Source organism: Eublepharis macularius, chromosome 10 (assembly GCF_028583425.1).
Source record: "Eublepharis macularius isolate TG4126 chromosome 10, MPM_Emac_v1.0, whole genome shotgun sequence".
NCBI classification, from domain to species: domain Eukaryota; kingdom Metazoa; phylum Chordata; class Lepidosauria; order Squamata; family Eublepharidae; genus Eublepharis; species Eublepharis macularius.
The window spans coordinates 86,154,810-86,180,701 of NC_072799.1; the positions used below are offsets into that span (position 1 = coordinate 86,154,810).

The following is a 25,892-nucleotide window of genomic DNA, read 5'->3' on the forward strand; positions in this document are numbered from 1 at the left end:
AGAAAAAAATGAAAAGAAATTGTTTCCCCTCCCCAAGTTTTTCCAGAACTTCACATCTCTAAAATTCACAAGATGACCTTGGAAAAGTATTCTAAGTTGTCCTAGCAACAAGGCAGAACCTGATGTGTGCTGTTCCTACTGTGCTATGGGGCCAGTCTGCCCCTGGCCAAGCAATAAGTTTAATGGATTTTAGTAAATCCTGCCATTGGAATAAGTGAATTGGGGTATTCAGTTCCAAGTTCCACTACGAACGGGTAGCACCTAGACTGTGCGTTGTTTGGCTTCTTAAAAAGTTGTCTATGGTGATAGTATGTCTAGAAAGAATGTCAGAGAACTGAAGTAGAGAAAGCAATGTATGTGGTCATGGGGATGGTTCCGAAGCTTCAAAAGCCTCGGGACCAAAAACAGTTTTAACTGAATGTATTGCCAACTAGCTATGGTTGAGAAATTAAATTCTGTGCACAGTATTGAAGGTTTGGTTATCATTCAGTCCAATCAATTGAGACAGGAACATTAGACCACTAGGCATTCAGTGTTTCCAAAAAACTTAATCTTGAGATTTTTCCATAGTTAGATCCTTGTGTGTAAATGGGTCAAAAGCCAATTGATTGCCAAATATTTGCCAGACCCTGCCCCATTCTTGCTCCCCCCTTAATCTCTACTCTTAGTTGCCTGAGCGTGTGCAGTTCTTACCTTCTCTTGTTGACGAGCTATGTTGGGAAAGAGGGCGGGGGGAGAGGGGTTACATGGAGTTTGTTGTTATATTTACCATCCTATGTGGAAAAACTATTTTTAAAAAATCTTAAAATTGGCATGCTATTTCAGCTGCCTTTGCAATCTTATCTTTCTGTAATGCTTGCAGTGGTGAACCCCCTCCTCTCCTTTTCAGACCTGGCCCTATTGTGCCAGACCTGGCCTTGTTGTGGACAATTTTTTGAAATTAGATACATTAATAGGTTAATTGTAATAGCAGCCCAATTTGATAAGCAATCCTAATTCAGACCACCTTTCTTCAGAAGAACCTTCTTCTATAATCACATTAAATATTTTCTGCAGTCGCAGTTCACATGCAAAGGCTTGGTTATAAATATCATTAGCTCTCTCATTGAAAAATATAGCTTGACTGTTACAAGATGCAAACTTTAATAGCCTAATAATTTCCAGTGTTACTACTTACTCTAAGGAGGACTCCAGCTGACTGAGTGTTTGCCGTAAATGGAGGATAGATTTTTCCTATGGAAAGATATATTTATTTAGTAAACTATTTATATCCCACTTCTCATCGTAGCTCAAGGTGGTTTACAAGCTATAGTTAAACCTTCACAATTTAAAGCCAATAAAATAAAACTCCAAATACCTCCTCCCCAAAAAAGATCTTACAAACTATACCCCATTAAAAGCCCTGACAAATAAAATGGCCTTGCAGCACCTCCTGAAAATTGCTAAAGACAGCAGCACTTCTTTTACCTCATCAGGTAGCCAATTCCATAAAGTGGGAACTACAGTGGAAGTGGCGCATGCTCTGGGTGATGACAGGTGAGCCATCTTATGTGGGGGAACAACCAATAGACTGAAGACTATAGTTGGTACATGGGGATATATGGGAGAAGATGGTCCTTTAGATATGAGGTTCCTATACCATGGAGAACTTTAAGGTAATAACTAGCACTTTGAATTCAACTTGGAATCAAACTGGCAGCCAGAATAACTGTTTTAAGATGTTCTCATTGCCAATCTCCTAACAATAATCGAGCTGCCACATTTTGAACCAGCTGCAGTTTCAGGGTTGATTGCAAGGGCGGCCCAAATTCGAGCATATTACAATAATCCAACTGTAAGGTTACAAAGAGTATGGCTACATGGAAGAGAAAGTAAAATCAAAATGTAAAAACAGGTCTTAACAAGTGATCTAACATTGCCAGTATCTTCACTCAAACTGACCAAATATAGATGCTTTGTGAACTTTGTAACAGCTCCAGAGTACTATTTTACTAGTCTCCCAGCTGAACTACCAATTATTCGTAGTGGATAAGTTTTAGGGACAGCTGAAGCATAAGGCTAGATAACTTGAACTTCTTCATAGTCTTAGATATTTATTGTTCATCTACAACATTTTCATTTTTTATATTCCATTTTCTTCGGGCCATCACTGCTTCTGGTTCATTAGACATGTCAGTTGATGAAAAGGGGTTTCTTCAATAGCCTCATCCCCTTCTGGGCAAAATTGCAGTACTCTGAGACCTGGACTATAAATATCATCCAATGGTCACTGTCGTATTATCTGTCAAGGCTGTAGTTTTTAACAAGTTGTTCACTTGTTAGGGGGATGCATTTCAAAAAGCTGAAAATAGTACAATGCCAGTTTCTTTTGAGTTCAAAATCCACTTTTAAGTATCATGATCAATATGCATGGTGTTTCTAGGGCAATTAGGTGTATTTTTGGAAAAGCACTGTTTACCCCAAAATCCACAGCATGGGCTATGGGCAGAGCTAGAACAGATTACTTGAACCATTTTATAATGTGTTGACCTACCTTGTTGGCTAGATTGTCATCTAAACAAGCGATTCTCTCCGTTTTTTCATCTACGCTTTCCTGAAGGCTATCCTTTTCCTTATCCAAGACATTAATGGTACTTCTGAGCACACTGATGGTCTCATCCTGGGTAGCGTTTTTATTATTTAATTTATCTGAACATGAAGACACAAATGTACATGTGAATTTGGCATACTTGTTTGAGTTAACTTGGTACATCTGCATGGGGTGCCCTGGCACACTCATCTTTAGGACAAGCCAGTCTGAACTATATTTGCACTGGTGGGCAAATCATTTCACTGGTAGGCTAGTCAGAATGGAAGGTGGGCCAACACACCAGTATACCAACATGGCTAATGATGTCCAAATGTTACAATCATGCCTGAGGATTAGTCACAAGAGAACTGTCAACGATCCGCCTTGCTCTAGTTAATTCTGAAGGAACAAAAAGTATGTTCCTCAGCTGGACCAGTGCAGCAACATAATGTGCTACTTCTCACATATTCTGGCTCTCTCTCCCTCTCTCTCCCCAATGAAAAACGTATCAGAAGGATGAGGGTGCAAACAATTCACAATTTGACTGGGGGAAGAAGGGAAGCAAATACTCCTAACTTTCAGGGCAGGGAGTTAAATTAGCTGTCGTTTAAGGTCTCTTCCAACTCTACGGTTAAACATTCATGTCATATTTTTTTTAAAGATATGAAACAGCACATACCTATTTTGTCTTCTAGCATCAAAATTTCTTCTTGAGCTGCATGAAGTTCATCATCTTTAATACAGAACCGGTGCTGTATTTCATCCAGGGACTTTTGTATCTGTTCATTTAGGAGCCTGAAGAATCAGTGCCCATTTAGGGTAAAGAAAACCAACAAATGCAGGTTTTAATGTAACCATGAACATAATCCAAAAAGCCTGCCAAAGAACAGGATCTTCCTATCATATCTTCAGTGGGGTATTATATCTGAAAAGACTACCTATTAAAAGGGCGTTTACACTTTTTAAAGCTAGTGTTTTGTTGTTGGCTTGCTTGTAAAAATGGACCATTGGATACTCACCGTAAAGGGTCCTTCTCCTCTGAGGAAAGGAGGACATCTTGATGGGTGATTCCCACCCTCTAGTCAGGGAGGCAGGAACAAGTTTTCTACTTCCTGTCTTCCTAGTGGGAGTCACCCTTTCTTTCAGTTTTGGCAACTCTGAAAGCAGTTATAGCATCATAATTATGAATACGACACTCTAGAACTGAATAACAAGGAGAAAGGTGAGAACAAACATGTTAAGGGGAAACATCAGGACAGGAAGTAAATTTGTCAGGCAAAAGACAATGACTTCGGGAGGGGCAAGATGTCCTCCTTTCCTCAGAGGAGAAAGACCCTTCATGGTGAGTATCCAATGATCCATTCTCCCTCTGAGGCGGAGAACATCTTGATGGGACCTCCCAGAGCAGTGTCCCTACTTTCTGGGTGGGTCATTGTCATCTGGTCATAAAATATGTTGTAATACTCTTCTGCCAAATGCTGCATCAGCTGAGTCGTAAGTGTTCAGCTTAAAGTGTTTAACAAAGGTAGATACAGACGACCAAGTAGCTGCCTTGCAAATCTCTTAACTGTAGCATGTCTGGCAAATGGTGCACTGGTGCAGCACTTCATATTGAGTAAGTAGTAATCCTAGCTGGTATATCTAGTTTTTTAAATTTTGTGTGCTTCGATAATGCATGCCTTGAAGTTACTGCTAATGGCAGATTTAGACATCCTTATGTCCCTTAATTCGGTGAGGATATAGAGATAAATAAGGAAGCTGTTTTCCAGATTTGCTCTGTTCTACAAAGAAATGCTTTTAGAATAAGTCTTATGTCCAGAGCATGCCACATTTCTTCTTTGGGATGAAAAGTATTTAGTCAACTGATAGTAGACATAATTCCAGTGATCTGTGGGAGAGATCACTTTTGGTATGAAGGTAGGATCTGTTCTCAGGATCGCTTTGTCCTTGTGTAAGATACGTAGCTCAAGCGAATTAACAGGGTACCCGGTTCTGATTCCGTTCTTGCAGATGTAACTGTGGAGAGGAACAAAGTCCTCAAGCACATAAGAGGAATTTCCTTGATAGGCTCTTGAAGGGGTGTCTGGTAACAGCATACACAACTGTATGCATTTTCCAAGTCAGAAATTGGTGAACCTGTGGTGGATCCTTCAGAGTATCACACTAAAGGGAGCTACATACGTGAGGTGTCTGGACGGACTCAGACCCTAGTACCGTGACAGTACTGTTGTTAAGACTGTGACCTGACATCTTAAGACTGAGGCTCTGAGACCGCTTGTATGACTGACCTGTAGGAAGTATAGAATGGATCTGGTCTTTTTCTTTTGCATCTCCTGTGAAGGCTTTTTATGATGCATTATATATCCTGTTAGTGGACTGTCTCCTAGAGGCCAGTCACATGTTGGTTACTTCTTGAGAATAACCTAGCCGAGAGTGTCTCGCCCACTCTTCATGCAGTTAAATGTAGCTATTCCAGGTGTGGATGTGAAACTTGGCATCGCTGGAGCATATTCAGAGATATTGGAGAAGTCAGTGGTGGAAGTGTTGACAGCTGTTGAAGAGCAGAGAGCTGTGGGAGCTGAGGGCAATAAGATTTCTGCTTTTTTTTGTTTTTGTTCTCTTATCTTCCTGACTGTCTTCAGGAGAATCGGAGTGATTGGAAGGCAAACAGCAGAATGCTTGGCCACTGTGATGTCAACACTTGGTTCTCAAGATTGAAGCACCTGGTGAAATTGGTTGACATGCTGTCTGTTCTGATTATAGATGCAGAGGAGTTAGCCATGTTAGTCTGTGGTAGCAAAATCAAAAAGAGTCCAGTAGCACCTTTAAGACTAACCAATTTTATTGTAGCATAAGCTTTCGAGAATCAAGTTCTCTTCGTCAGATGATGGTACAGAAACTGGTCAAATATAGAAGATTAGAACATGTTCGTCTAGTATTTGTGGTCTGAAGTGTAGTAGGGCTAAATAAATGGCCCAAAGCTCCAGTAGGTTGACAGAGGGTCTCACCTCACTGCTGGACTAATGACTTTGCACTGGTGGATCTTCTAGTGTAGCTTCCCATCTGGAGAGACCAGTGTCCGTAGAACCTGTTCCATTACTGGAATGCAGTGTTGCTTTCCTTGCAGAAGGCTGGTCATAGGTGTCCACCATACGAGGCTTTTAAAAAAAAATACACTGAGTTGATCAAATTCTTTGTGAAGGACCTCGGTGCCCTAGAGAGGCCAAATGGAAGTATTCTGAACTGTAGATGAATCCCCATTGCGCAGAAATGGAGGAGTCTTCGGTGCCTGGACAAGATCGGAATGTAGAGATATGCTTCCATTAGATCTAGTACAGTAAGGTACTCCTTTGGTGTAAGTCGGCCCTGAGATCCATGAACAACTGACGCCAGGGTCTGAACCTGGGTCCTTCTGTATGCAAGGCAGGTGATCTGCCACTGCGCTATGGGCCCTCCATTAGTAGGGATTCTGTGATGGATCTCATTGTCTCCAAACTGAGATGCCTAACTTTTATGAAATGGTTGAATATTTTAAGTTTAGTATCACCCTCCAATCTCCGTTCTTTTGGTACTGTGAAGAATATGGTGTACACTCCTTTTCCTCTTGTCCTGGAGGAGTGGAGGCATGAGAAAGGATGCACTTACCTTTAACAAGAGTGCTGTTTATTTGGACCAAAGAATTCAGAGTCTCTGTAAAGTCACAGCAACAGTCACTATGAAACACACAGGTATCTGGAAAAGTAAACTGAATGCACAAAAACACATAGCAAATAAACGTTAGTTCTTAGGGAGCCACTGGGTTTTTATCTTTTCCTACAAGGATGCAATCTGCTATTAGAGATGATCAATGCCTTAATCCAAAGCACCTTGGCCCATACCCTTTATGCCCTAGGATAGGGTTAAACACGTTTCATGCTCCCTTCAAGGGGATGGCAGAGAGATCATAATGACCTGTTCATCAGTAGCTTAAAGGAAAAATTGCAATCTAGAATTCTGGTTCTCATATAGACTAACAGTTTATAGCATTTGCTGTCTACAGAGAGTGAAATAGAGATGAGGTGCGATTTAATCTGTAGATCCTCAACAACAATAATGACCACTGGAACTAAATATATTTGGCTAAGGGTTACAACAGAGGCCCTGCCAGTAGCCAATTCAATGAAAGTTTATTCATCAAGGATTTCTTGCCCCGGGGGCACCTTTCTGAGTATAAAGATGGTCGTGTTTATCTAAACCCCAGTGGGGGCTCTAAGGTGAACACAACATTTCAAATCTTTCCATTCTAGTCACACAACAAACCCAAAGGTAAGCCAGGCCTAGAGAATGCAACAGGTCCAAGGCCACAGGCAGATCTCCCAAGGAGAATGGCATGAGAATCTGGATCTCCCAGATTCCAGCCCAACACTCCAGCCATAACACCAAACTGTCTCTTGTTAAAAATGGTGTCATACAGAAAAGATTCCAGAGATAAGATGAACATAATTGCAGCAAGAACTCTCTCAGCACAGGCAATTGAAATACTGTGGAGTCTGTTTCATGTTTTATGTTGGTCCCAGGATACTAAAAACTGGAGCAGTTCCACTCCAGTCCAGGGTTTACTCATGTCTACATGAGCTGGCTGAAGGCCTGCTAGGCCTCTGAAGGCTTGCTCTTCTCTTTATTTCTACAGAATAAAGTTACTTTGTGCTGATTAAAAGAGATTGAGAACCCGGGGGAGAGCAGGCCCCATTCCCTGGAGGAAAAAAGGGTGTGTAGGCATATATGGAACCAACAGGAAGAAAAAACTTCACTTTCTGCATAAGTTTCAGTTTCCCTTTCTTTTTCTGGTATAGGTTTCCTTTCTAGCTGCCTCAGAGGTCCTGCTAGGATTCCTTTTGTAAGAAATGGCCTCTTCTACAGTTCCCTGTTTGGGGGGTGGGAAGGCCAGAGGGAGGCCTGTCTCTTCCCTCAGCACTCTGACAAAAATTGGCAGTCTCAGTTTATGTAATTAAGTTTAGGAAATCTGGGAATAGCATTGCAGTGCCTGACCCAATTGCTTTACTCACAAGTAAACCATCAGCAGCACTGGACCCTGGGGCCATTGCAATTTGATGCTCTCGCTGGGTCCTGTGCCTATTGATTGCTTTGGATGTCGGAAATCACTCCACAGCCACCTCCTGGTCTGTTGGCAAGGTTGCCAGCATTGGCAAGGCCAGAAATGGCTGCCGTGGCTTTCTGAGGTAAGATAAGCTAGCTTTTTTGCTTTTTAAAAAAAAATCTGTCTAATGACATTTAGGAATTCCTGAGGTACTACCACAGGTCCCGATCCCATTGCATACTCACGAGTAGCCCTCCTTCGTTCACCATGGGCTCTGGAGGCACGAATGATTGTTGAATCTCAGACTGGTTTGGCTGCCCCACAATGAGTCTTACGCCATTAGACTGGCTTAAGGATGTGGACTGGGTCTTACGCCATTAGACTGGCTTAAGGATCCACTCCATAGCCACCTCTCAGCTGGTTGGCAATGATGCAATCATTTGCAAGGCCAGAAATGGCTGCCGTGTTTCCTTTGCCCAGGGAGGAATAACACCTTTTGCACTTCCGGTCTCTTCATGATATGAGTGGCCGCAGCTGCAGCTTCCCCGCGGTTTGCCCCACTGTCTCGGGTTGTTGTCAGGAAGCAGCGGTGAGGGGGGCATTCAACTCTCCTTCAGAGAGGAATTCCGTTGTGATGGAAGAGCATGTTCTGCTGGTCCATGATTCTGTCTTGCCATGAAACAACTGCCACAGCCAAAGGAAGGAAGGAGAAAGCTTCCCCAGCAAGCCTTCTAGCAGGCGCACAGGGAGAAAAAGAATAGCAAGGAGATCGAGTAGAAAGGAGTAAACAAGGCAAGAATCAGGTTCTGAAAACTAGAAGCGAAGGAAAGGAAGAAAAACAGTTGAAAGGCAAGGCAGCTGTTGTGGGCTCTGATTCCTCAGAGGATGAAGACCTCATGGAGGATGACGAGGGAGAGAGTATGCCAAGCCCCTCCAGAGTCAGCCACATGGAGGACCAGCAGGGAGTGGAACAGCAGGAACCCTTGCCAGAGCAGGCTGAGGAATCCAGGGCAGAGTCAGGGACAGAAGCTGTTCCCTCACCTGCACCAGCAGCTGAGACCAGGGCAACATCCCCACCCAGCTCCCCTGAACCTGAGAGGCAGCGTAGGGGGCGGCAGCGTCTTGTTGTTCAGGGAAGGAGACGGAGTGTGAGGCTTCAGGCACTCAAACTGCAGCGTAGTGACCTTGAGTCCTAGCAGGATGCAGCACTGCCTTGGAGGTGATTGCTCTTAAGCCAGAACGCCCTTTCCCTCGTTGCAGAAGCACCTGCGCAAAGACCTGCCCGGTTCTACTGTGACGCAGCTCTGCTCTACCTGCTCTTTTGGCTCTGACCTTTTGGATTTGGCTCCCTGGACTACGCTCCCTGCTTGTTCCCCGGTCGGCTTAGTTGAACTCCGGACTTCAGTGAAGCTTTTGTCGGATTCCCCACCTGCATTCCAGCACAGCAGCACACAGATGAAGCTGCTCTCCCTGTTGAGGCAGGAATGAAACTGAAAGAAAGGGTGACTCCCACTAGGAAGACAGGAAGTAGAAAACTTGTTCCTGCCTTCCTGACTAGAGGGTGGGATCAAGATGTCCTCCGCCTCAGAGGGAGAACTGACATATTGCATCAAAATTGTTCGTACGAGAAGTGCCGTAAATGGCTCTTCAATTTCTCGTGAGCATGTGTTGCAATTTCTAGTTAAAAGTTTTCAGAAGCAAAGAATCTGATATGCAAACTGCACTACAAGATATGTCTTTAGGTAATGAAACTGTCTACTGTAATGGTAAAAATAATGCAATGTAAGAGCTTAACTGAAGCAAAGGTGTAGCCTGAAACCTGTTTTATCATCATCAAAATAACAGGGTTTAGCCCTGGAACAGAGGAAATAATAAAGTGTCTCTGTGTACATGAAAAGTATCTCTCTCTCCCTCATTACTGAGCAACCAAATAGTACGGAGCAGGGCTTCTGGGTTGGAGGGTATGACTATCACATAGATATGGACTGCTTGTATCTGTTTATATGACTTGAACATAGAAGGAATGGCTTCACTTAAAAAGCATTGGGTTACCAATTGCTACATAGTGCCTACATTAGCAATAAAACATAGAACATCTAGCAGAACTTACTGAAGTGAGCTTAATTCTCTCTTAAATTGTGAAGTATCTTCAGTTGACTGGGAGAGCTGATGAGACTTAACATTTAATTCATCTTCTAAACAGGTTATTTTGTCTTTCAGTAATGAGACTGCAGTTGTTTGATCAAGTTGTTCAGTTTCCAGCTACAACAAACAAGAAATTGATATTTTTTGAATCTGGTAAATGTACATTTTTTTTCTTTATAGAAAGTTTAATTTGAAAGCATTTTAAAAAATTAAGAGCTTGTGCATGTAATGTCATTAAGTAAGAAATGAAATAAAATTCACAAAATCTAGGGCTTCAATCCTAATTTCTTACTTAGTTTTAAATATCATAGGAATTAAAGTATCTACATTTGATGTTTAAGGGTTTTAAAATACGATGACATTGAAGTTCACAGTAACACTACTACGATAACATGTGATTTCTGAACAGAAATTGCTACTGGTTTACACTGTGAGAGGCACCACACATATTGCCTATTCTAGTCTCTAAATAATCCCAAAGGAATTAGTACAGAATACTGCTATGTGATTTATTTGTGGGGGAAGTATCTACAGCTAACAGTTCTGAGTAATCAGCACAGAGAAAATGATGTTCTATCATTTGCCAGCATTATTATTTGTTTATTGGAATATTTATGCCCCAGCTTTCTGTTTAAAAATACATAGTCAAAGTGACTTGAAAACATTAAACCATATAAAACAGTTAAAACTGAACAGGCACCAAGAGAAAAATTTAATCCACAAGGGCCTTCCTGAATAAAGATGTTTTCAGCTGATGCTAGAAGGCCTCTAAAGGAGGAAGCACCAGCAACACAGGGGCCAGCAACTTCCAAAGATTAGGGGTAGCAGCAGAGGAAGTTCTCATGCTGGTTCACATCAACTAGACTTCTCTAGAGGGGATTCCCACAATGAAGCTTTCTCCACTAGCCTCATAGCACAAGCAAATATACAGGCAGAGACAGCACATGAGGAACCTGGAACTCAAGCCATTTAGGGCTTTAAAAATGAACAATGGTATTTTCATATCAGTCCCAGAAGCACAGTGGTAGCTAGTGCAATTGGCACAAGACAGTAATTTTGCACTCGATGTGGGAGCCCCTATCAGCACTCTAACCTCTGTGTTTTGAACCTGCTAAAGCTTCCAAACCTGCTTCAAATGCAGACCTTAGCAGAGTGTGTTACAGTAGTCCAACCTGAATATTACCAACGTGCATGCAACTTGATATGACTTTTCCCCAAAACCAGCCTGTGTTGGAAAAAAGAACACCCTTGGTTACATCTGCCACCTCAGCATCTACAGCCAATGAGGCATAGCCAAATTAGAAACCTGCTGAGGGGGGGAGGCGCCATTTGGTACCAGCTGAACGCCTATTCCAAGATCAGCTTTACCCCTGGACCCACAGCATCTTTATTATTTCCTTGATTTATAATGCAATCCTAAGAAAAGTTACTCCAGTAGAGTAACTCTTCTTAGGATTGCACTGTTAATTTCAGTTCACCCTTACCTACTCCCTTACAATCATTAGACACCATTTCAGGTCATTCAAAGCTTCCCTGGATCTTGATGGAAAGGAGAGGTAGAGCTGAATGCCTCTGCATGTTGGGGACAAGTCACACCAATCCCTGGAGTTCCCCCAGTGGTTTCACATTGCTGTTAGAAAGCATGAGAGAAGAGATGGATCCCTACAGGCCAATGGGCCAAGAAGAAATCTTCCAGCACCACCTTCTGAAACTTACCTTCCAGAAAGGACTGAAACCAGTCTAGCAACAGCACCAATTTGGTCCATGTCTGCTAAGTATTTCAGAATGATACCATGGCTGATGGTACTGAAAGCTGCTGAGAGGTCCAGGAGAACAAACAAAGACACCCCTCTCCCTGTCAGAGGACCAGCACAGATCATCCATCAGCGTGGATCAAAGCTGTTTCTGTGTAACTGGGCAGAAGCCAGACTGAATCAAAGGAACTAGTTTCCTCCAGAAATGTTTGAAACCACTTCTCCAAGACCTTCTCTGAGGCCTTGCTCAAAAAGAGCAGATTTGATACTCACTTGTACTTTTCAAGTCAGCTTGATCCTCCAAAGCTGATTTCTTCAGTAAAGCCTTCGTCTTACAGATCTATCTAACTACAAGGGACAGGGGTCCCATAAGCATGGTGATAGGTCTTAATGCTCCAAATATTCTGACCAAGTTCTTGGGTTTCCCTGCTTAACTGGATGTGAGTGATCTTGTCCACAAAACTATTTTGCAAAGTGATCACAGAGATGGTTGTTGTGGATTTTCCGGGCTGTATTGCCATGGTCTTGGCACTGTAGTTTTTGACATTTCGCCAGCAGCTGTGACTGCCAGGCAGCTGCTGGCGAAACGTCAGGAACTACAATGCCAAGACCACGGCAATACAGCCCGGAAAATCCACAACAACCATCATTCTCCAGCTGTGAAAGCCTTCGACAATATATTGATCACAGAGAGTTTCCACTATTTGTTCCTGAGACATGGAGGCAATTAGCCTCTTACAAATCAGAACAACATTGCTGATCAATACAGTGCAGATGAGATGGTGGTGAAATGAGGGGGATTTTTTTGCTCTCATCATCGCCACCAGATCAGGCCTGAAAAATAAGCTTTCACATATGTTCAGTTGGATTCAGCTTGAATCTTCCTTTGCTGCCGTCTAGCCATTGCCTAAACTACTTTATAGTTCCTAGTTCTATTGATAACTAGAGCACTTGATAATCCCAAGGATATGGGAGAGGATGCTTAGAAGCAATTGTGTCCACCTCTCACAACATGGTGGCCAATCATTACCAAATGAAAAAAAAAACCTCAGAAATGCCAGAATACCACGTAGTCCCAATCTTCTGCAGTGGCAGATCATTCTAAGTAACCACCCACCCCACAGGTATTTTGTGCCTAAACCCAACCAGACAGTGATCTGTCTATGGAGTCACAGAACTACTACCCTCAACATCACCATTATCTTGATCTCCCCAGAACAGTAAATCCAGGGTGTCATCTGGTGTGTCAAGTGTCATAGACCAACAGCTGTCATGAAATCCAGGCAGCAAAAGCTCAGCATGGATACTGAAGAACCCCAAGACCAATAGTTCCTGTATTCTACCCCATCCGCTTGTCCTCCCATACAAAAAATGGGTACCCACCTCCCCTGGATTCAAACCAACAAGCAGTGAAATTGATCAGAAAGAAACACCAATCCGCTCATCCTTTACCACGCTCGCTTATGGATTCTCTTGCAAAAGCCAGAGAAGAAGCTACTGACCAGTTCTTCTCTCGCAAGAAAAGATCATTTTCTACTCTTTTCTTACCAATACAGGTTGCTGGATGCAGCAATAAGGCTGAGTAAGCGTCCCAATAGCACTTCATCCCAGGCTCTCGATGGCCCAGCTAGTACCACCCTCCCAGATACTTCTAATATCTGTAAGTATCTTAAATCACTTACCCTATGAATAGTGTTTTCTAGCTGTGCTATTTCCTCATCCAAATTTGACTTTTCTAGCGCAGCATCTTCCTGTACAATCTAAGAATGAAAAGAAAAATTCAAGCCATGTTTTACTCACTATGTCCAATGTTGATTTAATATTGTAAAATCTGAGAATTTACTTAAATGTTGGTTAAGTTCCCCAGTGGGTAGTAGCTAAAAGGTTGGCATCTCCCTGAAGTGAGCTTCTGGGCTTAGGGAACATGGACACACAAGGAAAACTACAGTTGATTGGAATTCCTGCTGGATCTCAAATATGGCCAAAAGAGAGATGAGAGTTGCAACAAGAAAAGCAACAGGGCAAAAATGTATATTCTATTTCATTTCCGCAAATGTCTGCCTTCCTTTCAGTGCCAATCCTCACATAGCAACGTGAGAGCACAAGAGTTCAGAGCTTCACATCAAAGTAATTGGAACCACACTTAAGATTGCCATTGGCTCTCAGCTACCCTTATGAAATATGTGAAAGCAGCCAAAATTAATCACAAGAAAACATTATTTGTTAAATGCTGACCTTTAATTTCTCTCTTAATCCTTCCCTCTCTGCCACAACTCTTCTGAAATCAGACAGTGCGATGTTCCTTTCCTCTTCCACATGACTTTGGGCCAGAAGACAAGTTTTTGTTTCTCTCCGTAGACGGTTCAACTCATCCTGAGACTACAATCACACATTAACTTTTTTTTTTTTGCCAACACTAATAAAGAATGCACCCTGACCTGGATGTCCTAGGCTAGCCTTATCTTGGCAGATATCAGAAGCTAAGCAGGGTCGGCTTTGGATAGCAATTGGATGGGAGGCCTCCAACGAAGACTAGGTTTGCAGAGGCAGGCAATGGCAAACCACCTCTGAAGTCTCTTGCCTTGAAAACCCCATGGGATTGCCAACTTGCTACAAGTTGGTTGTGACTGGACAGTACTTTCCACCACCACCCCTCAATGGGTCTTAAGTGAGAGGACATGGCTCTGTCCAAGCATCCACCAGGACTTTGAAGAGACGACCTTCTTTCTCTCTTGAAGGTGTGTTTATGGGAAAAGTGGAGATGCAGGAAGAATAAAAGAGAGAAGACAGACTCTAGAGGAGTTGACTGAAGCACTGTGGGGAGTAAATGACACTCTATTTGGTTATCTGATGGAGGTAATGGATAAGAAGAGGCCTGCTGGATTAGACCAGTGGTCCACCTAATCCAGCATCCTATCTCACACACTGGCTGTGACTTGACAGCACTTTATACACACAATAAAGAATGTATGTGTAGAATGAGAACGATAAAGTTTGATGATGTTAGGACACGGGGTATGGGACTGAGAAAGAATTAAGCTCTGCCAAAATATGAAGAACAGAATCTGTCTTTGAATTATACTTCTGTTTTTCCCATTATCCTTATACAACTTCATTCCTAGTTAATTTCTGCAGCAGTAATTATCAATCCTGTAAAGACCAGCAGTGATTCTTTGTACCTTTACCTCCAGATTTAAGCCTGGAATTGCTTCAGTTACACAATTATAAAGTTGCTTTGTTATTAATCATGTTTCCACAAACCTCAGTTTCCGTAACTATGTCATAAGCTGCTGTAGCATAGTGGTTAAGTGATTGGGATGCGAACTAGCACTCTGATGGTTTGAATCCCTCTACTGCCATGAGCTCAGTGGGTGGCCTTAGGTAAGCCATTTCTCTCAGTCCCTGCCCCAGTTGTATTGGGGAATAACAACAACACTGGCTTCGTTTACCACTCTGAGTGGGGCATTAATCTGTATAGAAGAGCAGTGTATAAGTGCAGTTATTAACATTTGTTAACTGCTGAGGCTCATATTTGCTTACTTGTTCATACAGGTTATTTAGTTTGTCTCTTTCCATAGTTAGTAGTTTGACATTGGACTGAATCTCTATCATATGCTTTTCAAAGTTATCCAGCATAGCTTGTAGTTCATCTCTCTCTCTGATAACCAACCTAAGATCATCACTCTGGACAACAAAAATACCAAAAAAGGAAAAAATTGTTAAATGATATATTCCCAATAAAAGGCACAGTGACAGTCTTAGAAAAACACTTTTTTTTTTGCAATATAATATATTTTTATTTTGAAAAACAAAATAATAGTAAGAAGAGATATAGAAAGAAAAAAAGGATTGTATAACATAGTTACGTAAACCAGAGATAGTTATATAAAACAGAATATATAAAACATCAAGTATTTCTCCCTACCATCCCCTTCATTAAATTTCTTAAGACACTTTCTATGAAGTACAATGACACTTATTTTAAGATGCATTTATATTTAACATTTTAATTACAAATCTGGTAACTAATATATTTTACTGATAATTGTTCTTAGTTATTCTTAATTTTCAGCTACATGAGCAAAAAAAAGTTTTCCATTTTTCCTGAAATTCTAGAATTGGCCTATTACGTATGTAAAATGCTAAATTTGCCACTGACGCATATTCGTATAGCTTATTCATCCACTCTGTCAAATCTGGACAGCATTCTGCCTCCCATTTTGCTGCATACACTACTCTTGTTGCTGTCACCATATATTTAAATAGTTCTCTATGTATTTTTACAATATTACTTGTCAAGATATTTAATACCATATTTTTAGGGTTCAACACAAAGTAAAACTTTAGTATCTTCTGCATTTCCTCGTGTATTTCTATCCAATATTTCCTTGCTTTCTACCATGTTCACCACGTGATAGAATGTTGCGCCTGTGTGTTGACATTTTCAGCACTTTCCACTGTAATCCTTATTAGCTTTTGCAAAGTCCTTTGGAGTAATATACCATCTAAAGAACATTTTATACAAATTCTCTCTTAATATTTGACAGTCTGAAAATTTGATTTCTTTAATCTATAAATTTTCCCACAGGCTCATAGATATATTTTCTCCAAAGTTTTGCATCCATTTAATCATACAGTTTTTCACTTGTTCTGATTCTATTGCATATTGCAATAATATTTTATATACTTTTCCTAATAGGTGTTTTGAATATCCAGTGGTCAGTTGTTCAAACACTGTTTTCTCTCTTAACCAGTCACCTTCTTTGGATAGTTGCTCTTTAAGTTTAGACACAATTTGATAATACATCAGCCAAGAAATGTTTTTTCCTTAAGCTTGAATTTTTTGCCAATAACCCCCAATTGGGTTTGGAATAACCCCAAACCCAAAGTGGCAAGCCACTTCGGGTTTGGGTTGTCGGAAATCACTTCGGTATGCTTTGAAATGATTCGGAGAATACCGAAGTAAGATTCCCCCCTCCCCCCTGAGCCCCCCTTCCCCCAACCCCACTTACCTTCCGAAGAACGGAGCAGGCCTGCTGCCATCGCCACCACGGCCAGCAGGGTGGCTGGTGCCTCTGCCACTTGCGCCACTACTTCGGCCTCTGTGGCAGCCAGCAGGACAGCATTGAACATCAGCACCTGCCCCACCCGCACCGCCGCTTCAGCCTTTGCAGCAACTGGCAGGGCCAGTGAATGCCAGCACCGGCACTGCCAGAAGGATGCCCCAGGTAAGTGGGGTGCTGGTGGGAGGGCAGGCACCCTTTAAAAAGGCCCCGAAGCTTTCCGAAGCAATCCAAATTGCTTCGGAAAGCTTTGATTCGGTATTTCTGAATCAGAGCCATCATAGTGGCCCCGATTTGGAAATACCTAATCTTTACAAATCGGGCCTAGTTCCGGTTTTTTTTCCAAACTGGGAACTCAAACCGGTTTAATATTTGGTACTGCTAATTCAACTTGGCTTTTTTCCATATTTTAAATCTTATTCATGGTTTCTTCCCATTCCATACAAAGTCATTTATTCTTTTCTGTCATTTTTTTTAAAAAATCGCATTTATATGGATTGGCAACATTTGGAACAGAAAGTTCAATTTTGGTAAGATATTCATATTAACAGCAGAGATTCTTCCTAGCCATACAATATTAAGTTTGTCCATCTTTGCAGATCTTTGGTAATGCCTATCCATACTTTTTTACATTTATCTTTATATAAGTTATAATTTTGTCCAGTTACGTTTATTACCAAATATTTGATTGGTTTTCTGGTGACAGCACAATCTGTTATTTTTTTCTGTCTCTTCTTGTTCTGTTTTGGTTGTTGCTAATAACATTATCTTGGTCTTCTTTTTGTTCAATTTATATCCACAATACAATCCAAATCTAAATATTTGTTCCATTACATTTTTCAGAGAAATATTTGGTTTTGTCACTTATATAACATCATCATCTGCATAACTTTTCATTTTGTGTTCTTCTTTGCCTTCTTTTATTCCAACTATTCTAGCGTCTTGCCTAATTTTCACAGCCAATATTTCTAATGACATAATAAACAATAGCAGTGGTACTGGACACTCCTGTTTAGTTCCTTTTGCTATTCAATTTTCTCTGTTAGGGAACCATTTACTAAAATTCTGGTTTGCTGATCAACAGAAATGCTTTGCATCCAATTTAAAAAAATGGGTTCCACAATTCATATTTTGTAATACTTTCATCAAAAATTGCCAAGAAACATTATCAAAAGCTTTATCCACATCCAAAAACATAAATGCCCTTTTTCTCCTTTCTTCCTTGAATACTCAATTGCATTAAACAGATATTGATGTTATCTCTCATATCTCTCATATATCTCTTTGGAACAAATCCTCATCTTCATGTTTTAAATCTGGAATACATTTTCTTAATCTCTCTGCCATTACTGTTGTAATAATTTTATAGTCCACATTCAGTAATGAAATTGGTCTATATGATTGTGGTAATAATGGATCCTTCATTTTATATTAAAGTTATTTTTACTTTTTGCCATGTTAGTGGTATATACTTTCTATCTTGTATTTCATTCATTATTCTTTGTAAAGGTATTGCTAATATGTCTTTGAAGCATTTATAATATGTTGCCATCAATCTGTCCAGGCCAGGCACTTTGCTTATTTTTAATTTTTTGATGGCATAATTGATCTCTTATATTGTTATTGCTTAATTCAAGATTCTTCTATGTTCGTATGTAAATTCTTTAATTAGTACCTCAGATAAATATTTCTCTATCTTGACTTCATCTACAGATTCTTCTTTATAAAGATTTGAAAAGAATTTTTTTATTTGCTCTTTCATTTCTTGTTCTGTATAAACTACTTGATTTCCTTTCCTAATTCCAAGTGTCCTTCTTTTTTGTGTCTCTTTTCTTAAACGATATGCTAAACATCTTCCAGGTTTGTTCACAGCTTTGTTTCTGAGTTTTGTTTCTAAGATTTCTATCCTCTGATCTGCTTCTGTCAAGGAGCTTGCTTGTAATTCTTGTACTAATTCAATTTTTTCTTGTGTCTTCCTTTTGCTGTGTCTTAATTATGTGAATATCTTGTGCATTTTCTTGGATTTTTTACTTATTTCTTGTAATCCAGAAGATAACCCAATCTTTAGCTTTTGTACGTCTTCCCTTATTCCACTGAAAGTTTCTTATGTAGTCTGGCCCTGCAACAATCCTTTTAGCCACAACAATCATTTCTGAGTACTGGCATGAAGATATTAAAATCAGTGAAAAGTTGATGTTTTGGCATGGTTTGGGAAGAACTGAGTACTGAAGGAGAAATAATTAACAGAAAGACAGACATTACCTTTTCTGGAGAATTTCGCAATGGGCTTAATTTTCGTTTAACTATCTTTTGAAGATACGCCAGCTCTCGCTTATAGTAGTCCCTGTCCTCTTCTATAGTCTTTACGAATGCATCTAAACGAGAAGGTGACTTGTCTCCGAGCACAATGCCACCTTCCAGTCTCATTCTCTCTTTCTCTATAACAAGCTCCCGTTCTGAAGGAAAATGTAACCAAGAAGCATGAACATAGTTACCATAAAACAATAAATATCCCAGAAGTAATTACTCAGGCTGTAAGATCAACCTTATCTGTAACCTTCCTACTTTGATTCAAAATCCACCATAAGGCTTTTTTTAAAAGCAGTAAAGATTGGTAAATCTTGGAGTTCAAACTCACTTTTGTCACTATTCAGCTATGCTATTTTATTTGGCAACTAACTAGTTGCTTAATCATCAGCATTTTAAGTAAATAATTGATAAACCGATTAAAGAAATTTGTATCTAACACCCAAAAAGGTGCCTTCTTGCAATACTGAAGGAAGCATAAGATAACGTACAAGTAATGAAAGCCACCATCCTTAGATCAAAAGGTTAGAATATTACTTTTTACTCCTATTAAGGTACGATACCAGAATCAAAACATGTTTTAAAAAAGCAAGATTCAGATCCAGTAGTATTAAGTTTAAACTTCATCCCCTAAAACTGAGTCTCTATCAATCAGACTTCAGTGATTTAGCTGTACTATATTCCACCCACTACCACGCTCAGAGCAGTGGGACTATGGTCACAATTGTGTTTTATTTACAACACACTTAAATACACTGGAAGCAAATCCAAGAACCATTAAATCCAACAGCATTGTATGTTTCCTTGTACCCAAGCTCAGCATCAAATCCCCCACTTCTGCCATGAATCTATGGGGAAGGAATCTGAAGCAAGAATCTGAGTAGGGTTAGTGCAAGTGACACACAGGTGACAGATCTGTTGAATAAGGAGTCATTGCTAACTTGAATAAGAAAGCAAACAATATATTGTTTGCACTGCAGATCAGAAGTAGTATGGGAACAACAATAAACACCTTAGAGGAGAGACTAAAAATTCAAAATTATTTTGAAGAGCCAAAAACAAAAATTGGAGATACAAACAAAAAGATCCCACAAGGGCATATGTAAGATTGGGGATGGGGGAGCCTACACCAGATGGCAAATAAAAGGCTAAACAATTTTTTTTGATGTATTGCTAATAGAACATCACAGCCATAGAAGGCTGTAGAAAAATAAGGAAATGTGTTTTGCTTTGATTAATTTATGTAGTCATATTGTTCTGTATGCATGGGCAGTCTCCTGCATACATAGAATTGCCCCCCTCCTCCATTTTGACCATTGTTCTGCTTCTGTGATTAGGATGGGGGTTCCTTCTATTAGGAGTGATACCATTTTAAGTTCTATTCAGTAATACTGATGCTTGAGCAGTATTAAGACCTCATATAGTCTACACTTGCTGCTATGGGTGCCACAGTTCCAACAGGGTACTGAAGAGTTAAGAGGATTCAGAGACGGCCTACAAGAATGCCAAATGAATATAAGAAAAGGCAAAAAGCTCTAATTCATCCTACAGAAAAAGACAAGATGAACAATGCACATTAAAGATTGCAATCTAAGGATGTATCTTCAGGTATCAAAAAAATGGCAGAAACAAGCATAATTCAAGTATTAACCCTATCCACTTAGGTTAGGACTAGAATAAAAGTTAAACTACTGAAAAGTATGGATACATGAAAGCAGTTCTGCAATGGCATAAATTGAATTACGTGGAGTTTCTGAAAACTGAACATCTCATTGGTCAGGGTGGTTATAAGTACAGGTTAATCTTGCCTTATGGTTACAGATCTAATTACATGACCTACTCACCTATAATCTCAACGTTTTCAACTTTTTTGGCTAGTCTGTGGTTCTCTTGTTGAACCTGGTTTAACAAAAACTCAAGATTTTGCTTTTCATCTGTTTTTCTAAAGAGTTCCTCTGTTAGTCTGTCTTTTTCTCTGCGAGATGAAAATAACTCCTGAAATAACAAAAATATTGGAAAAAATTAATTTATTCATAAATACAGTAAGGAAACCTATACTAAATTTTATCATACTATTTCTTACATGTAATGGTAAAGTGTAAGGAATATCCATCTCAACTTAAGACATAAAACTTTCCATAGTGAAGACTGTCTACAGACAAGAATAGGAAAACATCAATGTACAGCATTTTAGTTCGGGAAAGAGCATGGAGCAGGATACAAACTGCTTCCTCAAGCTACTCTGCAATACTGAAATCAATGGGATTTGACTGGATCGCACCCATTCAAACAGAGCTTGATTGCAACGTAGCTGCCTTTCTGTCTATTCAGAAGGTCAGACTAACTCAAAAGCTACCCAAAGCCACTAAATGGTTTAAAATAATTTCTCTCTTTTATTCTCTACAACCTTGTGACAACTGTACTTATCAAAAGGATTGAAGACTGATCAAGCAATACAACATAATAACCAGGCATTGTCCTTATTAGAACTCAACATACAAGCTTTTCCAATCAAAATAAATTAGTACTGCTGTTCTGAAAGCTGTTGTTCCAATATAATCTAATCCTGATGGTGGTGGCAGAAAGTGCTGTCAAGTTGTAGCTGACCTATGGCGATCCCTGTGGGGGTTTTCAAGGCAAGAGACTAACAGAAGTAGTTTGCCATTGTCTGCCTCTGGTATAGCTACCCTGGTCTTCATTAGAAGTCTTCAATTACTAACCAAGGCTGCCCCTGCTAGCATCTAGGGCTTTCTTTGAGCCAAAATGTCCCAGACAAACATTCCAGCACCTCTTTAAAACACCCACATGACTGGTGTTACGTGGGTATTTTTAAAATGGCCTATTTTGGCCATTTTGGGCACATTTGGGCCTGGATTGGACCGCTGCTGGGCGAGGGAGGGTTCCCCTGCCCAGCAGCAGCCCAATCCAGGCCATTTCAGCCCCAATCCGAGCCATTTTGGCTATTTGGGGCCCATTTAGGGCCCAAAACAGACCAGATCAAGGCCGAAACGGACCAGATTGGGGCCAAAACAGCCAAAAAACGGGCTAGTGCTGGGCGGGGGGGGGGGGGGTTACCCCATTCCAGGCTGTTTCAGCCCCGATCCGGGCCATTTTGGACCCCAAATGACCCGGGTTGGGGCTAAAATAGCTCAGATCAGGCTGGTGCCAGGTGGGGGATTTTGGCCAGTTTGGGCCTGTTTGGGCCTGCCTGGCAGCGGCCTGTTCCAGGCCATTTTGGCCCCAATCCAGGCCGTTTTGGCGTCGGTTGCCCATTTTGGGCCCCTTTGGGGCACAAAAAGGGCAGGATTGGGTCTGAAATGGCCAGGATCGGGCTGCTGCCAGGCAAGGGAACCCTCCCTTGCCCAGCAGCAGCCCAATCCTGGCCGTTTCAAGCCTGATGGTGGCCATTCTGGGCCTGAATTGGGCCAAAAACGGCTGAAAGGGGCCCCAAACGGCCAGGATTTAGTGAGTATAAACGGGCATTTAGTGAGTATAAACGGGCATTTAGTGAGTATAAACGGGCACTTCTCACAGTGGAGGGTGGTGAGCAGTGGGGTGCCACAGGGGTCGGTATTGGGTCCAATGCTTTTTAACTTGTTTATTAATGATTTGGAATTGGGATTAAGCAGTGAAGTGGCTAAATTTGCAGATGACACGAAATTGTTCAGGGTGGTGAAAGCCAGAGAGGATTGTGAGGCACTCCAAAGGGATCTGTCGAGGCTAGAAGAGTGGGCATCCATGTGGCAAATGAGGTTCAATGTAGCCAAGTGCAAAGTAATGCACATTGGAACCAAAAATCCAAAATATAAATACAAGTTGATGGGGTCTGAACTGGCGGAGACTGACCAAGAGAGAGATCTTGGAGTCATGATAGATAACTCACTAAAAACGTCAGCACAGTGTGCGACTGCCATAAAAAAAGCTAATGCTATGCTAGGGGTTATTAGGAAAGGGATTGAAAACAAATCAGCCGGTATCATAATGCCTCTGTATAAATCGATGGTGAGGCCTCATTTGGAGTACTGTGTACAGTTCTGGTCGCCACACCTTAAAAAAGATATCATAGCACTGGAAAAAGTACAGAGAAGGGCAACTAAAATGATTAAAGGGTTGGAACACTTTCCCTATGAGGAAAGATTGAGGCACTTGGGGCTCTTTAGCCTGGAGAAAAGACGACTGAGGGGAGACATGATAGAGGTTTACAAGATAATGCACGGGTTAGAGAAGGTAGAGAAAGATGTGTTTTTCTCCCTTTCTCACAATACAAGAACTCGTGGGCACTCTATGAAATTATTGAGCAGTCGGGTTAGAACAGATAGAAGAAAATACTACTTTACACAAAGGGTGATAAACACATGGAATTCATTGCCACAGGAGGTGGTGGCAGCTACAAGCATTGCCAGCTTCAAGAGGGGACTGGACAAATATATGGAGCAGAGGTCCATCAGTGGCTATTAGCCACAGGAGATAGATGGTATTCTCTTTGTGGGGAGGTGGTGCTCTGTTGTCTTGGTGCTGGAAGGAAGGCAGTGGGAGGGCTTCTGGTGTCCTGGCCTCACTGACAGTCCTTTAGATGGCACTGGATTTCTAGCCACTGTGTGTGACAGAATGTTGGACTGGAGATTGCAATCTGCCTAGTTTGGTTGAAAGAATGGATGACATTAAAGAACAAGAAACTATTAGCCCTAGAGGGATATAAAAAAATATTTGGATGGCACGCATATTTATGGCATGACAAAGTAAAGGTCAACTCGATGTTCCTGCATCACTTTGTTCGGAGAAGTCTATACATAATCTGGAAGAAGTACAGAATTTATCTACAAGAAGGAACCCCTTTGTGGGTGGTTCCATATGAGGTGATAGACCCGAGAGCTGTTGATAATGAACAACAATGTTTAACGTATAAAGAAATAACTAAAACTGAAGCATCCAAACTTAGAATAAAGACACAAGAGGAACTATCACCTAACTACGATTGGTTCCAGTATAGACAGATCAGAGACTTATATAATTCGGACTCTGTAAAGGGAGGTATACGAATAGAGAATTCGGAACTAGAGCAGACCCTTCTTAAAGAAGATAAGAAAAGAATATCCAAGGTATACCAAGTACTGTTGAAGTGGTATACCGAGGATGAGATAGTTAAAACACAAATGGTGAAATGGGCTATAAACTTTAATAAAGAAATAACAATGGAGGCATGGGAATACTTGTGGAAAACTACAATGAAGACAACGACATGTATTAATATCAAAGAGAACATTTACAAAATGATCTATCGTTGGTACATGACACCAAAGAAGATTGCGCTAGGGAATTTGAATACTTCTAATAAATGCTGGAAATGTAAGAAGCATGAGGGCTCCCTCTATCATATGTGGTGGTCGTGTGAGGTAGCCAGGCAGTACTGGGGGGAAATAATAAGAGAAATGAGTGAAATTTTACAATTTCAAATTAATAAGAACCCAGAACTCCTGCTACTGAACTTGGGAATGGAGGGAATTCCAGCCCAACACAGGACGTTGATATTTTATATGACAGCAGCAGCTAGACTTTTGTATGCGCAAAAATGGAAAGTACAAGAAGTGCCAACTATTGAAGATTGGACTTACAAATTGCTGTATATGGCTGAAATGGACAAGATGACAAGAAAACTGAGAGATCTGGACTCAGGGCAGTTCAACACAGACTGGGAGAAGCTGAAACAATACCTGGAGAAGAAATGGGAGGTGGGAGGAAAACTGTGGCAGTTTGAGAACTACTGAAGTATTGAAGTAGAGGGGGGAGACTTTACCGGGGGGAGAAGAGATAAATGTGAATTAATAAGCAGTCAGATTAATAGATTGACATATATATAGATATATATAGGTTAACAAACAGAACATAGAGAAAATAATTAATTATAAGGACTAAATATAAGGAGCGATTAACTAACAATATTTTCTTTTTTTCTGATAAGTTTTGTACCAAACTGAATGTCTGAAGATATAGATGGGTCAAATTGATTGACTACGTGAGGAGAGATATATAGAACTATTATAAAAAGATAGAATGAGTAATATATATAGAGAATAAGTCAAATTGTTTGATATAAACGAATGTATGATCTATATGGTTTATGATATATAGAAATATCTGAAATTGAAAAATTGGGATAAATTGTTTATCTAAGATGGAAACAAAGACTTACAGTTTGGGCATATAATGTTAAAAATAGTTAAGGATGTACTGCTTAGAATAATGGAGAATATATATTTGTTTTAGATAGAGGAAGCTAATAAAAGTAAGGGAAAGGGGACAAAGGGTTGGAAAGCTGTTGGAAGTCAACAAAAAGGGGGGGGAAAGGGAGGGGGTTAGAGATGAAAAAATTGGGGAAAATTGAATGTAAATGTGGAAATAATGGATTCTAACTAGGGATGTGCGTTTCGGCATTCAGAATGCCGAAAGAATGCCGAAACAAAAGTGTTTCGGCTTCTTTCGGGGAATGCCGAAACGTTTCGGGGAATGCCGAAACGTTTCGGGTAGCCGAAAGAAAAAAGCCGAAACGTTTCGGGATTCTTTCGGCTTTCTTTCGGCTTTTCTATGGGAAAATGCCTCCGTCTTCCAGGACGCCTGGAGGAGGCATTTTCCCACCGAATAAGCCCAAAATTGGTGGGGACCTTCCTCTAACCCTTCTCTAACAACCACCCAAGTTTCAGACAGATTGGACTTTGGGGGGCCATGTTATGGCCCCCCAAAGCAGGTCCCCCCATCCTCCCATAAGAAAGCGAAGGAGCAGCATATTGTTAGCATGCTGCTGCTGATCTTTCTTCATTATTTCCTATGGGGAAAAAATGAAGAGGCAGGCTTCCTTTGCCAGGGGTGGCATTTTGCATGCAAAATGCCCCCCAGCCCTCAGGGGCCCTTCTCCCACCCCTCCTCCCACCCCCCACCAAGGCTCAGCCTGCTCCCACTTGGGGGGGCCATTTCATGGCCTC

At 40.9% G+C, this 25,892-nt stretch overlaps 1 protein-coding gene across 1 annotated transcript in view; it reads right to left on the bottom strand.

Annotated features, from left to right (window-relative positions):
- The window catches only part of CEP135 (centrosomal protein 135), a 72,170-nt gene that overhangs the window by 18,960 nt on the left and 27,318 nt on the right, over window positions 1-25,892 (bottom strand). Inside the window, exons 10-18 of the mRNA XM_054990016.1 lie at window positions 20,760-20,910; window positions 18,871-19,064; window positions 15,086-15,229; window positions 13,781-13,924; window positions 13,228-13,305; window positions 9,757-9,908; window positions 3,249-3,364; window positions 2,534-2,688; window positions 1,178-1,233 (exon numbers count right to left, since the gene is read on the bottom strand). Coding sequence (XP_054845991.1) covers window positions 1,178-1,233; window positions 2,534-2,688; window positions 3,249-3,364; window positions 9,757-9,908; window positions 13,228-13,305; window positions 13,781-13,924; window positions 15,086-15,229; window positions 18,871-19,064; window positions 20,760-20,910 — 1,190 coding nt within the window. The remainder of the gene's footprint in view (window positions 1-1,177; window positions 1,234-2,533; window positions 2,689-3,248; window positions 3,365-9,756; window positions 9,909-13,227; window positions 13,306-13,780; window positions 13,925-15,085; window positions 15,230-18,870; window positions 19,065-20,759; window positions 20,911-25,892) is intronic.